This window comes from Ctenocephalides felis, unplaced genomic scaffold (assembly GCF_003426905.1).
Source record: "Ctenocephalides felis isolate EL2017-DRISC unplaced genomic scaffold, ASM342690v1 CF-g0.4_SCAFFOLD_01886, whole genome shotgun sequence".
Classification (NCBI taxonomy): Eukaryota; Metazoa; Arthropoda; class Insecta; order Siphonaptera; family Pulicidae; genus Ctenocephalides; species Ctenocephalides felis.
In genome coordinates, this window is record NW_020538040.1 from 7700171 (window position 1) to 7712549 (window position 12379).

Genomic DNA, 12379 nt, shown 5'->3' on the forward strand with positions numbered 1-12379 from the left:
GTTATGCACCTACATGATTGTTTGAGTCTATTATATCTGATAGTGTCATCAATTTAGTTACGCACCAATATAATGGTGTGAGTGTTTAATATATTATAGTGTCATCCCTTTGATTACGCACCAAGTTAATAATTTGAGTCTATAATATATGATGTTTACACACCAACTTGATGGTTTGAGTCTATAATATATTATAGTTACGCATTAACTTAATGGTTGGAGTCTACAATATAAGATAGTGTCATCTCTTTAGTGGCGCATCAACACAATGGTTTGAATCTATTATATATAATAGTGTCACTTATTTAGTTACACACCAGCTTAATTGTTTGAGCCTACAATATTAGATAGTGTCATTTCTTTAGTAGCGCATTAACATAATGGTTTGAGTCTGTAACATAAGATAGTGCCATCTTTTTGGTTACGCACCAACTACGTTTATTCATTATATTTACAAAATGATTTTTGTAAGCGGTATTTCGATATTTGACAAGGTGCAAGTCGCGTATTGCCTTGAGGCAAGTTGCCAAATCTTTATGCTAAGATAAAGACACAGTGGTTTGCGTATATAATATAAGACACTGTCATCTCTTTGGTTACGCACCAACAACTTTTATTTCAGCATGTTAAAAAATGACTATTTTTAAGGACCGATTCTGCGCATAACAGACAAATGTTATGGCAAGGTCATGTTATGAAGAACTTTTCATACTAAATATTGAAAATCCATGTGGTTGGTGTGCAGTCAGGCGGTTTTTCTCAGGTTGTCAGATAGTAAACCTAGCCTAGAGACAGTACAAATGTCAAAAAAACGATCTTAGATAACAGGGTTTTTATGACTCAGCTCCATAACATGCGAGTGACGTTGCAGTTTCTGTGTAAAACGCCTGAATTCTCAGCATGACATTTCGACAGTATTAAGTATGATTTAGTAGCATAATACCGTAGCATGGCGTTGCCATAACATTTGTCTGTTATGCGGCAGAATCGGTCACTTAATTGCTAGTTCGATATTTGACTTGCTGTAAGTCGTATATTGCCTTCAGATAAGTCGCAAAATCTTTATCCAACAATGAATAATGTACACATTCATAATAAATAAATTAAATTTATTATATATAAATATTTTTTATAACATCACCTTTCCAAATATCATCGTCTACTGCTGCAGGAAGCACAACATCTGATGGCTCATCACTTCTCCAATCCTCAACATCTTGCTGCAATACTCACAAGGAATCACATGCAAATCGTCTTTGCTGTTATCTTTAATCTTCTGCTCCAAATTCTTCCAGTCGTTCTTGAATTTATCAGAAACTTCCAACACGTTCCCAAAACTAATGACATCGATACCAGGTGAACCATTTGGCGTCAAAGGTGCACTGTTGGATTTTGTCGCTTTTTTGGTAGGCTTTGATGTTTCCTGGGTAATCGGTATGTAGTGCTCTTTAGGACCGACACCGTTGGTATGCACGTAATGGTACCTGGGTAATAAAAATATGTATACTTGAATTTAATCGGAGATCTATAATAATTTTACCTTGGCGATCCTTCTAAAACCGTAGGTATGTAATGAACTTTAGGCTTGGTTTGCACGACCGTCGGTATATGATGTACACTAGTCGTATACCTCGTTGGAGGCCTGACATCCAAATTACTCCTGCCAATCCTCGGAGCAGGTTGAATCACAGTCGGTATATGGTGAACAATTGGAGTCACCCTGGAGGTACTTGGTGCATCTGGTGAATACTTCGGTAAAGCGTCCACTATCGTCGGTATGTGATGGTATATTGTTTTCGGTTGAGGTGGTTGAGGTGCTTTTGCTTTGTTTTTCCTAGAAACTGGTGTTGAACTAGTTGTTGATGGCGGTGGTGATAAATGGACAGGGTAATCGTACGTGGTTTTGTTTGTTTTTGTAGTGGTTGGAGAATTTTGTGCAGCTTGTTGTGATTTTGATGTTTTTTCGTTTGTTTGTTGTTTCAGGCGACAACCGAGCTAGTGATAAAATTATATTTGAATAAATTTGATGGTAAAGGATGGTAAAAGTTAATAAGTACCTGGTGTACGGTGAGTCTGTAGGCTGGAAACACTTCTTCACAAAATTCACAAGGTATTGAAGCTTTTGCATCTTCATCCTGAAATATAATTTAATAATTAGTCAAAGCAGGCAAAAAATAATCTTATCATAACTGCATCATCTAGAGTTCTGTTATCATTACATTACTCCTTGCTTTATTCATACGTAAAATTCGCCTGATCGCACGGCAAATAGATATACATTTTCATAATTCTCAATACCAAGAACAAGCATAAGAAAGCGTTGCCATGACAACGCTATTTTATGAGCTCTGTTATAGCATTGACACATAAATTCGAACAAAAAGTTAGACATTGTTTTGTAGTGAAGTCAATTTTTGATCGATCTTATCTTTTTACTCTAACTAACCGTATCTTTGGTATATCGCGCTCATATAGTTGTTGTTTCAAATAAGTTGATATTATTTTCAAATTAAGTGTTTATTTCTATATTTTTGACTTACTTTAGTACTAAGAGGTATATTCCTTATTAAATCCGGAGGCCTTAAAGGTAATCGAGGTAGAGGTGTCCATGTGAATGTATTGTCAGGTTCTGAAACATCCCAAATATTTTTAAATGCAGATAAAAGTTGACTGGTCGTTAAAATTTTTAAAAATAAACTTAATAACAATATGCATATAAAAGAGAAAAACTACTACCGTCATCTAGTTTTATAAATCCGTGATTCGATTCCAAATGAATGTGTTTGTACTTGATCATGATCATCTCCTCACAATCTGGACACTTCTCTGATCTGGTTCCACAAACCACCATGTGACACTGAAAATACCAAACCATAAATTATGAAAATTCATAAAAGATATTCCGTTGAACTTACTTCAAGATCTCTAGCTCTATAGGGTACATCACAAAAAGGACAAGGTTTGCTCCTGAACTGACATTCCTCGTCTAAGTGATAACGCAAACCACCTGCTTTTTGCATGCGATGACAATCTGGACAAGTTACACCCGGTGCCTTCTCCGGAGTTTTTCTAGTCAAACATTCCTCTGAAAAAAGCAGAAGATTAACTAAATGTTTACAAAATTGACAAATCAGTCATCCAATTTTTATTACAAAAAACTAATCTATCCACTATCCTTATTTTATCCACTAATCCATTAATCATACCGGTGAAAGTTCAAGAATACCTAGAAATTGGTACATGATTATTTTATTATTTTTTACCTGCTCCATTTGAAGATGTGCCATCCACCAAGTTCCCAGGCGACGTCCTGGTTTGTCCAAAACCCAAATCGGGACCAAATTTAAAACCATCATTTCCTGCACCAAATTTCCTGCCCGTCCCTGGACTGTCCAAGTCTTTATCAAAAACTGGTGAACTTTTAACAGAGTTTTTATCCAAATTTAGGTCTTCCGGAGAGTTCAGACTCAAATCAAACACAGTCGAAGGTGTGGAGGGTCCACTTTTCAAAGAATCCGCTTCAAAATCATCTTGTGATTTGAGACGGTTGAAGTTGAACTTTGTGGCATCATCTCCAAGTTTTAATGTTGATGTTGATGCATCACTTTTCACGCTTTCTGAATCCGGGGATTTCAAGTGACCGAAGTTTAGACTTGACACAGATGGTTCAGGAGATTGTGTAGTGTCTTGTAGAGATTTAAAACCATTATACTTGAATCGTGGTGAATCGTCTCCTAGTTTCAAAGTCGAAGCAGTTGCTCCACTTTTCAGACTCTCTACATCAAGATCTTTTACATCTGAAGATTTTGCAATGTCTTGTTGATTTTTAAAATTATTGTACTTAAATCGTGGTGAGTCATCTCCTAGTTTTAACGTAGAAGCTGTTGCTCCGCTCTTCAAACTTTCTAAATCCAAATCTTTTTCATCATTAGGTGATTTGATATTAGACGTACCACTTTTAATACTTTCCAAGTCTGGCAAAGACTCGATGTCGTCCAAAAGATTTTTCAAAGTTGATGGAACTGGAGGAGATGCCTCCTTGTTTTCTGATTTGAAGTTCAGAACAGTTTCAGGTATGTTGTCCCATACGTAACTGTTGACAAATTTCTCCTTCGTAGACGGTTCACTTTTGGATGTCCCTGGATCAAAAATGGAACTTCCACTTTTGTTAGAAGCTGAATCCTGTTCTGGAATGGTTTCATACTGCCTTTTTGGATAGAGCCAACTGTTTTTAACCCCATAGGGACTTGTAAGATTCTGTTTTTCGTGTTTTGGTTTGTCAAAATTATCCATGTTGTCATGTGAAAAATCAAACTTAGTTTTACCCTCGTTTGGGGTTTCAGATTTAGGATATTGTTGACCTTGTCCATTGTCTAAATTGTATATGTACGAGTCAAATTTGCCATTATTTGGCATTTGTATTGGTATATAAGTGACGTTGGAGTTTGTTGTTTGTTTGGGTTTGTCTTGGACATCGCTCGGCCAAGAAGGAGTTTGATCCAAAGCCAAAGTGGTGACTGAGAAAAAAACAAAATATATAATATAGACTTTAGATTAATGTTTCATTTATTACCTTCGAGATCGCCAGGTGTGGACACAACACTGCATTCTGAGGGCTCCTCAATCATAGGACTTGGTGATCTTGGTTCTGGTGATAATAGTTGTCCATTTTTTAATCTGTGGCCGCGTTCGCAATGTGCTTCATGGGTTAGGATGCTGTAGTCAGGTATATCTCTCCGGCTGAAATATTAAAATATTATGAAAATAATATTGAAATATTATGAAAATATTAGTTATTATTTATATAATAAAATGGTAAAAACTTCCACCGCCATTAACTCTAATATAATTTAGGTATGACATTTTTTACGGTACTATTTGAAAGTTGAGGGCAAAAAACGTGTAACGAACCACCTTGCATTAAATCAGGAGATAAACGGCCATATTTTCAATTGTTGAACAAAAGTTTTTTCTTGCTGTTTTTTTGTTTTTCAGTTTATCTGGATGGGTCCACTTTTAGAGACAACATTTTTATCCTTTTTATCCTTTTGATTTTTTAGTATTTCTTCTCAGAATGCTACACGTGGATATAACAATGAATTTCAATGAAGGTTTCACGACCTTTGTGACACATTATCTAAATTTTTGTTATTTTGGACGACGTTCAAAAATAGAAAATGTTTCAAGTTGACAGAATCAAGTTCATATACAAAAATACATGACGTTGTATAAATATAATGTATAAATGTATAATATATAAATAATTGAAATTAACTAGTGGTGCATGGCATCGTACCTTGGGGCAAATTGGTGGAACTTGTCGTACCAAAAATTATTTTTTTTAAAAAGATTTAATTTTGTTTTTAAAACTTTATAAAAATAAGATTTTTGAGATTTTTTAAATTTTTGAAAAAAAATGACTTTTTTGATGATTTTCGAAATCATTCAAATCGGACGCTCGGTTCTCTCAAGAAATAAAATACCATTTTTGGCACTTTTTGCTTCGTATCTACGAAGCGGCTGGACCTGCCCTTGCCAAAAACTAATCAGCACGTCCCCATATCAATACAAATCGAATGTTTTTTGAATCATTCAAATCGGTTAATCCATATTCCAGAAATCGTCGACGAAAATTTGTGTCCAATTAATCAATGATGCCAATTTGTCCCATGCCAGAATTGTCGTTGCATCTTTTATTACGTGTGCATTCGAAATGACGCAAAAGTAGTAAACAGACGAAGAAAACCAAGAAAACATTTTCTATAATTTAGTCATTGCTTAAAAATAGACAAAAGTCACACATTATGTCTCAATAGATGACATATTCGAGATTCAAGATCATTCACGAGAATATTCAAGGCGCCACAATGATAAGAACACAGAAGATCGGATGTCAAAATTTGGGGAAATAATTGAAGACTAGTCGTGCATGGCATCGTGCCTTAAGGCAAATTGCTGGAACTTACCGTACCGAAAATTAAATTGTTAAAAAAAAACTTTTGCAAAATTAGATTTTTGAGAAATTTTGAAATTTTTGAAAAAAAAAGACTTTTTTAAAAAGTTAGTTTTTTTTGTATTTTGATTTTTTTTTGAAAATAGCTGATTTAGTGTCGAAATATCAAAGCGTAATCGTCTAACGTGTAAACATTTATATATATTGTGACAAATAAAGGCTCCCTGCTTTGGGGGCGATACTGCTATGTAGATAGTATAATTATAGCATCGCTTCCCCAATACTTAGACTTAACTCTCCTTCTGAAACACCTGAAATTACCTATGGATGTCAGTAGCTTACTATGTAAATGACTCCAAGATTACCTTTACCAATTAACGTATTTAATAATTGTTCTTTATTTACAAGTATTTGCAGACATGACTGTATTTGCATTTCAGCTATCTTCCCTAACCAATATTTCTGATTTTTACTCTAATGCTTTTGTGGAATATGAGGACAATAGCTATAGTTTACAGTACATGATATAACCTTAAACTGGACCTGCCTTCTTGTGGCAAGACACACGCACACAACTAACATTAAGGCAGCGGTTGGGAACTTTTTTGATCATTTATCCAAAATATTTTTGTCTAAGTTGATATTACACGTCATATAGACAACTCGTAACACTTCAGTAAATATCAATTAAAAATACATAGTTTTCATCCCAAAACTTCCATTTTTACCCCATATGGGGTAATTTACCCAGATTTCCCGATCAGTGCACTAAGGTATTATGGTACCTATCCACTAGAACATTTATGATAGAAGCAATCAAAAAGATGAGCAAGAGGCAGATACAAAATAGATGGTAAGGGATATTTTTAGAACTGTAATTTTGGGTTGAAAATTAAAAAAAAAATACCAATACAAATAAGCACAATCTAAGTGACAACCTGATACAAATGTTTTCGCAAGTGCGTTTAGATTGTGAATATACAAAAGCAGTGTTCCAATTTTGTGTAAATTAGGCGCAACTTTTTTTTGAAAATGAAAAAGAAATGAAATGACGTGTTAATTCAGATAAAACAGATGTAACAAGATAATGAAAATAATACAAGTTACACTATTTATAATGGTCCATTTGAAAACATTTAATATGCATCGAATATTTCATTACGATACGAGAGTTCCAGTAATTTGCCTTAAGGCACGTTGCCATACACCACTAGTTTAATAGTTGAATAAATAAAACGTATTAAAACTTTCTTTTTTATAAACATATTGAAAAAAACTAATCCAGCAAATTTAATCAGTATAGCATAAACAAAAAAATATTTTTTTGTTCTTTCATTATGATTTTACTTTGGAAACGTAAAAAAGTTTTTAATTTTTGATAATATTCAGATAATTTCTATAATATATATCATTGTTAAATATAATATAATAAATTACTCCTAAAAATTAGAGTTCTAGTTTGATAAAGTAATTTATTCTTGGTAGATTTTAATTTTATATGAAGTAAAATATTCTTCATATTGGCGATGAAATTTAATTTATAATAAATAAGAGAATAATAAATTAATAATACTTTATTGAGGAACTTTACTAAAGTGCCCCAAAAAATCAATTTTTCTACCTTCTATTTATCAGAAAATTACATTAATTAATTATAGAAATCATCATATTGATTATACAAAATATACAAAATTTGAAAATATCCTTATTTTGATTTATTGAAATAATAGATAACTACTTTTTTGTTAATTAATATTAATATATTTCTTAACAGATTCTGATTATTTACTCTAATTTTAACTATTTTCGTACATTGCTGACTTTCTAGTAAGAATTTATCTAAAATGTTTTTTTTTCTAAATCCTGTCATATAAAACAACTATTAGGGTAATTGAATGATAAAACTTTCGATAAACTTAATTATTATTTAAATTAAAAATTCAATTCATTTCCAGACAGCTACTTATTTTGTAATATTAGTCATAAAATTTATTTATGTCCATTGGACAGGAGTAAATTATATACACAAAAAATAAGGCAATTATTTATAAAAGATTTCACAACTTTGGTAGCTTGAAGTTTGAACAAACAACTTTTATTACTTTCCCTAAAAGTTGTTTAAAAAAATCTTTAATTTTTTTTTATTTGCATAGTTTTATTGTCAATCAAAATAATATAAAATTTTTAGGACAATATGCTGGGTGTTAATGCATTTAAGAGATTATCTCCTATGAGATATCTCTTTTTTTTATTTTTTTTTTGACATTTTATTTAAGATCGTATGGTCATGTCATTAAAATTTGTTGTCAATTACATAACTTACCAATATCTGCATACTTCCGTGGTAACTTCCATAACTTATCCAGCACACTTTAACTAAAAAGCTTAAACTTAAAATGACTAAAACTAAAAATACACAAATATACACAAACAAGTCAACTGGCGGCCTCTGAGATTTTCTAAGATCTATTTCTAGATCTAAAGATGAATTGAATCACATCGTTCGTTTTGCACAATTTGCGCATGCGTCCAAATTGCCATGGTTTAAAAATAAATCGGAAATTGGGAGAGGAAGGATATAAAATTCATATTAATCACCAATTGGGAGGTGTTGAAATATATTTCAAAATTATAAACGCTTAGGTGACAGGGTAGATTCATATTAAAAAGAGTCCACGGGTAAAAAGGTCCACTACCATTAACTCAAAAACAAGAATTTTTTGACAATACTATTTTAAAGTGGAGGGCAAAAGATGTGTATCAAGTCATCACCTTAAATCTGGCATCGTCAATTTTGTACCAAAAGAATATGTTTGGTTGTTAGTTTTTTTTCGATTTGAGCACTGTTGTTTATTTACGATATCTATATAACTTACATGTGTTTGGGGTATGAAGGACCACCTGAACCTTGAAATACACCACTGGCAAAATGTAAATAATAAACTAGTTGTAAGTGGATTTTTTCCTGGTGGATAGTTACATGAACTTTTCTATAAGTGTAAATAATAGATTTAATCAAAAAATTGTTTTTGTCATATATGACCTACCTATCTACCTGTCTACCTGTCTACCAGTTTACCAGTCTACATGTCCACCAGTCTACCAGTATGCCTGTCTACCTGTTTACCAGTCTACCTGTTTACCGGTCTACCTGTACACCAGCCTAATAGTTTGTCAGTCGACCTTTAGACCTTTAGACCTGTCTACCTGTTTAGATTTATTTTTATTATCTGCCTATTTCTAAATCAGTCTACCAGTCTATTTTTGTACCTGTTTACCTATTTACTTGTCCCTACTATCTATTTACCTGCCTACCAGCCCACATGTAGACCTGTCTATTTTATATATTTTCTGTATATATTTTATATATATATATATATATCTGTCTATTTTTTTACCTATTTACCTATTCTTATGTCCAACTGTTTATATTTTTACCTGCCAGTCTGTCTACTATGCAGAACTGTCTACTTCATATATTTCCATGACTGTTTATTTCTATATCAGTCTTCCTGTCTACTTTTCTACTTGTTTACCTATTTACTTGTCCACCTGTTTATCTTTTTACCTGTCTGCCTGTCTATTTACCTGTCCACCAGCCCACATGCAGATCTGTCTACTTTATATATTTCCATAACCTGTCTATTTCTATGTCAGTATACCAGTCTACTTTTATACCTGTTTACCTATTTATTTGTCCACCTGTTTATTTTTTTACCTGTATGTCTGTCTATCTATTTACCTGCCTATCAGTCCACATGTAAACCTGTTTACTTTATATAATTTCATTACCTGTCTATTTCTATATCAGTCTATCTGCCTACTTTTTCTACCTGTCTACTTATCTACTTGTCCACCATGTTTTTACTTGTCTGTCTGTCTACCATGCAGACCAGTCTACTTAATATATTTTTATTACCTGTCTATTTCTATATCAGTCTTCCTGTCTACTTTTCTACTTGTTTACCTATTTACTTGTCCACCTGTTTATCTTTCTACCTGTCTGCCTGTCTATTTACCTGTCCACCAGCCCACATGCAGATCTGTCTACTTTATATATTTCCATAACCTGTCTATTTCTATGTCAGTATACCAGTCTACTTTTATACCTGTTTACCTATTTATTTGTCCACCTGTTTATTTTTTTACCTGTATGTCTGTCTATCTATTTACCTGCCTATCAGTCCACATGTAAACCTGTTTACTTTATATAATTTCATTACCTGTCTATTTCTATATCAGTCTATCTGCCTACTTTTTCTACCTGTCTACTTATCTACTTGTCCACCATGTTTTTACTTGTCTGTCTGTCTACCATGCAGACCAGTCTACTTAATATATTTTTATTACCTGTCTATTTCTATATGAGTCTACCTGTCTACTTTTCTACTCCTTTACCTATTTACTTGTCCCCCTGTTTCTCATTTTATTTATCTGCCGTCTACCGATTTACTTGCCTAACAGCCCACATGCAGATTTGTCTATTTTATATATTTCCATTACTTGTATTTTCTATATTAATCTATCTGTCTACTTTTTTATTTGTCCACCTGTTTATCTTTTAACCTGTCTATCTGTCTCCCTATTTACCTGCCCACGTGCAGATCTGTCTACTTTATATATTTTCATTACCTGGCTATTTCTATATCAGTTCACTTGTCTACTTTTCAACCTGCTTACCTATCTACTTATACCGCTGTTTATAGTTTTACCTGTCTGCCTGTCTAACTATTTACCAGCCTATCAGCCTACATACAGACCTGTCTACTTTGAATTATTTTATTACTTGTCTATTTCTATATCAGTCTACCTGTCTACTTCTCAATCTGTAAACCACCTGCTCATTTTTTGACCTGTCTGCCTGTCTACCTATTTACCTACTACCAGTCCACTTGTACCCCTGTCTATTTAATACTCGTTTACCAGCCTACCTGTCCACCTGTCAGTCTATCTAACTACCTGCCTATCATTATAATAGTCTATCTGTCTACTTGTCTTCTTTACAAGTTTTCTACCTAATCATCTGTCTATCTATGTCTTTCTGGCTACCTGTATAACTGTCAACCTGCTCACCTGTCTACTTTTCTAACAGTATACCTGTCAATCTGTCTAATTGTTTATCTATTAACCAATCATTTTGTTCGTATAGAAATCAATGAAAATAATTTGTAAAGATCATACTTAACTAACAAATATTAATTTTTGCAATTTTTTTCTACATCTCCAGAACCGCTAGAATTTTTTTAAATCATTCATATGAAAAACCCGGTTTTCTCAAAAAGATTCATTTTTGATACATTTCGCTTTTTATTTCCCGAATGGGTGAACCTGCCTCTGCCAAAAACTAATCATCATGTTTTCTCATCAATACAAAGCAAATGTATTTCTCTGTTTTCGCAAAAAATGAGTTCCCATTTAGTACACTTTTTGCTTCCTATCTCCAAAACGGCTGTACTAGTCTTTGCCAAAAACTAATCAGTAGCTCTTGCTCGCCATCAATACGAATCGAATGTTTTTTGAATAATTCAAATCGGTTGGTCTGCGATCTGCAAATCCTGGACGAAAAATTGTATTCATACATACACACACACACAAACAAACATGCATCTATTTTTTCTAAGGTATGCCAAATTGTTCAGGAACCTTTGAGACGGGAAAACATGCAAAAATATAGATTTTCGATTTTTCCGATTCGACTATAACTTATCCTACAGAAAGATAATGATTACATACCAATCACATTTTTATTTATTTTTCCCTTAAATAATAATTAAAACTAAAGTATCTAATGTTTACCTTAAACTTAACTTAATCAAAAACAGCACATGTAATAATCTGGTTGACATCTAGGGACCGAAATCTGCAATTTAGGACAATTCCAAATCCTTGCACATCTACATCTGGACTTATAGCGTCTTCTTGAATCCGTTTGGTGTCTTCTCACGTCAACTTTGTTGCCAACGCCTTCTAGGTTGATGTATCTTAAAATTGGTAAAACACTGATGGTAAATCAAAACATGAAAAAAATAATTTCCTGTGATACTCCAACTTCAGACACTTATTGCTAAGTTGCTAATGTTCCTTGTCAAGCAGATATAGACATAATTTTAGAAGAATGGCAAATATTATTCTTATTATATCTAATTATTACCTTTTGGATGGCTGATAAGTCTTCTTAGTTTTCCTTTGAACGTTACTAATTACAATAATAGGTTTGACAGTAGTATCGCTCCTGAATTTTCCACGATCCTCTTCAATTCTAGAGTCATCCAATGTCGAATTGATGATCTTAGGCTGATGAGTTTCTTCTTGAGTGGAATTTCTAGGCGTCGTTGTTGAAGTTGAAGACGTTTCCTGAATACAAAATTAGATGTCGTTACTGATTTTATCAGCAAACGAGTAAACGTGCCCAGGTACGTGATTGGA

The 12379-nt window shown here is 33.0% G+C and overlaps 1 protein-coding gene across 1 annotated transcript; it reads right to left on the reverse strand.

The window, feature by feature from the left end:
• Positions 1–1072: 1072 nt before the first annotated feature.
• LOC113376726 lies at positions 1073–8407 on the reverse strand. The gene is made up of 9 exons (XM_026616757.1): positions 8277–8407; positions 4574–4740; positions 3264–4517; positions 2916–3085; positions 2737–2857; positions 2541–2629; positions 2058–2135; positions 1541–1995; positions 1073–1484 (listed from the first exon to the last, which is right to left on the reverse strand). Exons 1-9 carry the CDS (start codon positions 8306–8308, stop codon positions 1160–1162), a joined length of 2691 nt encoding a protein of 896 aa, XP_026472542.1. The 5' UTR covers positions 8309–8407; the 3' UTR covers positions 1073–1159.
• Between the last annotated feature and the right edge of the window lie 3972 nt (positions 8408–12379).